This window comes from Nannobrachium achirus, assembly GCF_963921795.1.
Source record: "Nannobrachium achirus genome assembly, chromosome: 13".
In the NCBI taxonomy this organism is placed as follows: Eukaryota; Metazoa; Chordata; class Actinopteri; order Myctophiformes; family Myctophidae; genus Nannobrachium; species Nannobrachium achirus.
In genome coordinates this window covers 10,928,180-10,934,374 of record NC_137833.1, presented here as the reverse complement: position 1 = coordinate 10,934,374, position 6,195 = coordinate 10,928,180, and the positions used below count along the sequence as shown (strand labels likewise).

The 6,195-nt window shown below is 41.6% G+C and overlaps 1 protein-coding gene across 1 annotated transcript; it reads left to right on the top strand.

Annotated features, from left to right (window-relative positions):
* Window positions 1–1,399: 1,399 nt before the first annotated feature.
* On the top strand, window positions 1,400–5,908 carry LOC308296555 (T-cell surface glycoprotein CD4-like). Its single transcript, XM_080739851.1, has 4 exons — window positions 1,400–1,474; window positions 2,496–2,527; window positions 5,026–5,334; window positions 5,696–5,908. Exons 1-4 carry the CDS (start codon window positions 1,455–1,457, stop codon window positions 5,848–5,850), a joined length of 516 nt encoding a protein of 171 aa, XP_080595977.1. The 5' UTR covers window positions 1,400–1,454; the 3' UTR covers window positions 5,851–5,908.
* Window positions 5,909–6,195: the final 287 nt, after the last annotated feature.

The window sequence follows — 6,195 nt, the reverse complement described above, 5'->3', positions numbered from 1 at the left end:
AGTGACTTCATGCCGCTTGTGGAGGTCACGTGACGTCTCTGCCTTGCAGTCCAAGGCACTACAGTCCCTTTGAGCCGCATTGTCGCTATGTGTACATGTTATCTTTTATCTTTTAGACAACCCAACTCTACCCCCTAACCCTAAACAGAACCTCCATGGGGTAGAGCAAGAAAGAGGTGTGAGGTCACTTCCTGCCACTTGTTGATGTTCCTGTCTCCCGTGGACATCAACAGGACCCTAGTGTCTGCAGCCAGGTAGTCTTGCCTTCGGTTGAGCAAGAGACACGGCAACGGCATGAAACCACGCGACTTACGGTACATAGAAAATGAATTGGACCCCCCTCAGTAGCGACCTTAAGCAACGCTACGGCAACGGCAGATGACAACCTGCCATGGGAACCAAAGCGTTCAGTGAAAGGGGTGGGAACCCGTCTCCGTTCATGATGCTATGAATGAATGGTGAATATAACAATTGATTGAATGAATACTTTATTAGTCAAAAATTCAAACATTAGCCTACTTATGGTACAATCAGACATTAAGACTAAAAGGATAACACAAAAAAGCAAGAATACAAAAAAAAAGTCCTGGGGGCTTGTTTCCATTGTTGTCCTTCCTCCACAACCCAGTAGATGGCGGCATTGGCAAAACAATAGGCAAAAATATACTGAAATCCTAAAATGAAGCCTCCCTCCTATTAGCCGGGGAGCCACAGGCCCAATAGCTCAAAGAATAAGGTTTTACCAGTGACGTCATGACATACTTTTTATTTTTATTTTTTCTATTCATTTGGCCATTAAGGTACACAGAATGAGAGGCCTGCTCTGCCGGAAACATTGCGAAAAAAAGTTAAGGCCATTCACTCCATCGACTTCACTAGGCCTAGGCCTATACAGGAAAGAAACACACCAAAATAAATATGCTTTAAGTAGCAGGTCAAACTAGGGGTTCTTGATGATTCTGAATCCATTACAAGCATTTGTTTTGCATGAAAAACATTCCTTGGGCTAGAAAACGGACCAAAATAACGGTGAAAAGTGATGACTCATCACTTTTCAAAGGTTTGAGAGGCTGAAATCTAGCCCAAGGAATGTTTTTCATGCAAAACAAATGCTTTCAATGGATTCAGAATCATGAAGAACCCTTAGTTTTACCCCTCACATTAAAGCATTTTTTTTTGTGTGTTTTTTCCAGTAGGCTAATAGTGAAGTCAATGGGAAACCTTTTTTCGCAATGTTTCCGGCAGAGCAGGCCTCTCATTCTGTGTACCTTATTGACCAAATTTATAGGAAAAACTAACATTTTTAGTATGTCATGACATCGCAGGTCTTCTCTCATTTTGGCACAGTGGCTCCCCGGCTAGATAGACCACTTCCGTGTGGAAAAAGCTGGACGCACAAAACAACCTATTTTCTTTTCAACTGGAAAGTCCCTATAGCTATAGTTACCATCAGGATGGACCGGAACGCGCTCAAGTACGTGGAAAACGTACAAATCTACCTGGTTTTACTGCTCTGACCAGTTTAATGAACGGGTTTAACTGGCTCAACAGGTCTGACCGGTTTGCTACGTTCAACTGGGCTAACATGTCTGACTGGTTTCACTTCTTTAACCAGTTTAGCTGCTTTGGTTTAACTGGAAATATTGTTTGTGTCACACTTTTTTTTTGGGTCTATAATTACTATAGGCTACATTGTAAGGTGATAGCACTGTAGACACTATGTTTTCTACTAGCCTATGAATCGTATCCTATAAAACCAGATGCCAGATTCATTTGGTCTTGATAGCTACTTGATACTTTCACTTTCTCTAAACATCTGTCTGTATATTTGATGATGTCATATGTCTGCCTGTAAGATGAAACATCCTCAGTCTCCTCAGCCTACATTTGTGATTTTTAATTTTGGGGATCCCCAGATGATGTGCAACATTGTTTTCTCACTCAACAGTAAACAACCCAACATACAGTATAAGTGTACACAGTGTGTCTGTCTGGAAGTGTCTGCACATTTCTTAACATGACAATTTGATGACTTTTAGGAGCTTTTTAATAGCCTATACCTCTCAAATGAAAACCATAACTAATATAGATGACTAATAATTAGACTATTACTATGTGAACATAGCCTAACTATATTAAAATAAATGTCAAAAATTAGCCTACCTAAGAAAGATCTACAAGTTCCTTGTGAACTTGTAGATTGGCTATTTTCACAGTATGTAGCCTATATGTGGAACCGTATGCCTCAACTCTTAAAATTTCAAGTGCTTATCAGGGTGGGGGGGACCCAGTTCAAATATGATTATTTGGGCGGTTCACTGTCTGAAAAGTTTTGGAATCCTTGCTCTAAAAGATAATTAGCCCAGCTATAGGGGCCTGTATGTAGGCCTACAGTATTTACATGTATGTTCATTAAATGATATGACATTTAGCCTGCCGCTATGTGCATTACATTTTTTAATATGATACATATGTTTATTTCACACCACTGGCAGTGTCTGGATTATGTTCCTACTGTCGAACTCGGGTAAGATCACAAACATTTTATTACAATTTATCAATCAAAATAATATTTACAGCATATTCTGTTTAACATCATAACGTCTCCATTGTATGTTTCAGTTCATATTAACATCATAACAGTCTGCAGTGCATGTTTCAGTTCATATTAACACCATAACAGTCTGTAGGGCATGTTTCAGTTCATAATAACATAACAGTCTCTGTTGCATGTTTCAGTTTATATTAACATCATAACAGTCTCCATTGCATGTTCCAGTTCATATTAACATCATAACAGTCTGCACTCTGCAGTGCATGTTCCAGTGTATTAAAGACGGTGTTAAGTCGGTGACACCGATAGCAGAGTGGTTATGCATGATGCCTGACAGTGAGTCCCGGGTTCGGACCCTGTCAGAGGGGAGTGTTGGGCGGGACACGGGAGGAGTAGAATGGAGGCTGTAGTCCTCCCGGTGGGGGCTCCTCACTGACAGGTGAGTCGGTAGGATACAACAGTAGTGACAACACACACAGTAAAAATTTAAAATAATCTACCAGGAGATTTTAGAGCATATTGTGCTTCCGTATGTTGACAAGCTTTATGGAGATGCTGATTTCCTTTCCCAGCAAGACTTGGCAACCTACCCACAATGCCAAAACTACTAGTAATTAATGACTACCGGGAGCTCCGCCCCCACCTCTCCGCCGAGACCTCCGACGAGAATCACAGCCGCACCATTCACTTGAATGGATATACAGCGGATTTTACACATTAAATATTAATTCCGTTTTGGACCCAGAGCTTCGAAATCTCGTCCAATCCGTCAACAAAGGCCTGGATATGCATTGGAAAAATATGTAGACCTTTAAACTTTTAAAACAATACGACAAAGGAATATATAAGGACGCAACAGCAGAATGAGGAAATCGCCTGTCTGCTGGACCTATACAGAGCCGTTTTCACTTTTCACTGATTAGTTTAGAGGCTATTACTCTCCATTACACAAACAACCAACCAGAATAAACTGCTTCAAATGTAGGCTACATGTTTCTTATCATGCCGATTGCTTATAAATCTTATCTATAACATTTGATATCTCTGGCGTGAAATGTTCGCGATTCCTGACAAGTTTAGCTGCCGAGCCGCAGAGGGAGAGGGTGTCGCATCAAATTCTGGGCCCTGGGTACAAGGATTCGCTGTGGGCCCACATGAATGTTCTTCATCGTGGTATTTCAAAAATAGCAAATCTACAAGCTCGCAGCGTGGCACTCAGTGCCGCGCTATGAGCTTGTATATCTGCTATTTTTCAATCAATAAAGTCTAAAATAATTAAGGCCCTTCCACCGTGGGCCCTGGTAAGTCAGTCCCACTTTTCCCCCCCTTGTGACGCCCCTACCCACAGCCTGCAGTCGAAAGCAGAGTTGAAATACAACACTTCGCGTCGCTACCCCTGTTCATTCAGACATTCACAGACGTACATTACATATCAGTTGCTATTTAACATAACAAATAAGGTGTTTGTAGTCATGGGTTATTGTCGTTTAGGCCAATACAGTCCATTCATATTTAAATTGGTTTGAAACGGCTTTCTGTGGTCCAGCAACCATTGGACATGTTCCTTATTCCTCTGCTGCGACCTTATATATTCCTATGTCGTATTGTTTTAAAAGTGTAAAGGTCTAAATATTTTTTCCAATGCAGATCCAGGCCTTGTTGATGGATTGGAAGAGATTTCGAAGCTCTGGGTCCAAAACGGAATTAATATTTAATGTGTAAAATGTGTGTACAATCCGCCGTATTTCCCATTGAAGTGAATGAAGCCAATAGCGGCGCGCTGTGATAGTGGCGGAGGCAGCTTTTGGAGGGGGCGGAGCCGGTAGTCGTCCATTGGTGTACTGTGATTAACTGACCAGGCAACTGGCCATAATTATCAAGATTAAAATGAGGTAAAAAAGTATTTAAAAATATATTTCACTTAATGCGCAATGAATATAGAATATATGAAATTTGAGCTTTTCCACAATATTCATATGTTTTGAGAAGGATCTAGTTATAGATACTGTCCTGCAAAGCCAAAGTTTTGGACACAACTTGGGCTATTTATTTGTCCAAAAGGTGAAATTAGGCTCCATGATTTTGGGGGATAAACAATGACCTCAAGAACAGATATACAATTAAGTGAAATATCACATACTCTCTCAGAAACCAAACTTTTTATATGAGAGTTCCGACTTTCCAACATGCAGTTTTCCGAACTCTAATTCGGGGTAATGCTTTTCAGAAGTTCTGAGTGACAACATTTTGTAGTTGAACCGGACCTTTCCGAAGAAACATTCGAGAGTATGGACAGGCCTTTATATTTGGCTGACCAGCTGAAATACTTTTAAAGCCGGTTCAATCAGTTCCATAGTTACTGCACTTTGGCTTTGTTGTGTGGCAGTATAGTCTCCTAACTGTACATACATTCTGTTGTAAACCTGTTGTTCTTGTGTGCGTCCGTGCGTGTGTATGTGCGTGCCGTGCAGTGTATTGTCAAGAGAAGATCAGTGTGTCTGCAGGTGAAGACATCCTGCTGCCCTGTTCCTACGACACGTCATCAAACGTGTTCTGGCGCTACAGAGGCGGCCACAGCCTCTGTGACATCATCTCCGGCAAGCCCGAACTGTCCAATCAGAGCAAGCGCTTCAGGGGCAGAACTCGTACGTTTCCTGATCTCTTCTCCCAGGGCAACTTCTCATTGGTCCTGATGGATGTCAGTCTGACTGACACCGGACCTTATGAGTGTTACATCCCCAGTGTGAAATACAGACGACAACTGGAGCTCATTGTTACAGGTTAGTGTGTGCGTGTGTGTGTGTGTGTGTGTGTGTGTGTGTGTGTGTGTGTGTGTGTGTGTGTGTGTGTGTGTGTGTGTGTGTGTGTGTGTGTGTTACAGTATCAGCACAACAAAGAATTGCCAATCACAATGGCTCTACTTAAAACTGGTGGCAACGTGGGCCGGTTTGCACCCGGTTTCGTGATAGAACCATGGTTCCAAGAAACTAGAATGGGAACCAGTTCTAGAAACCAAAGTTCTTTTGTTGGGAGAGAGTTGACAGAAATGAGCATTAGGGAGGACCAGTAATGTGAAGATAGTTTGAAACTGGGTGACGTTTTCTATAATAAAACCCTCCTTGTTTTTATAATTTCTTCCAGTCAAACCCACAGAGGAAACGACCAGTGGTGAAGCAGCAGCAGCAACAGTGACGTCTCCGCCTGATGTGAGAGGAAACAGTGTTTCTATGAGAGAACACTACCACAGTTCACTGCTCTGCGTCATTCTGCTGTCTCTAACTCTGAATACTATCTGAACCGTACGTACACAAACTACAGCTACTTCTCTAAAGTGAGTGACACCCACAGCCACAACACTAGAGCATGATCGGGTACCACCACCCTAATTTAGAACATTATACCTGACTTTGAGAGTGTATTGTTCAAATAATGCACTACACTGTTTACTGCAGTTTACAATATTGCATAGATTGCATTATTCAAAAGCAAATTTACACAAACATATTTCCATAAATCTCGCCTCACTGTGATACATGCAACTCAGCAGAAGGAAATACATTACACAGCTATGCCTTATGCCCCTATCGGCAGAATTACTTGATTTACATATTTAGACTAATATTTAAAACATATTAGAGGTA

Excerpts from the sequence above, each read along its gene's own strand:
- LOC308296555 (XM_080739851.1), top strand. The coding sequence starts at position 1,455 with ATGGACCGGAACGCGCTCAA. Across the intron at positions 1,475-2,495 it reads ATGGACCGGAACGCGCTCAA|TGTCTGGATTATGTTCCTAC; the intron begins GTACGTGGAAAA and ends CACCACTGGCAG. Across the intron at positions 5,335-5,695 it reads ACTGGAGCTCATTGTTACAG|TCAAACCCACAGAGGAAACG; the intron begins GTTAGTGTGTGC and ends AATTTCTTCCAG.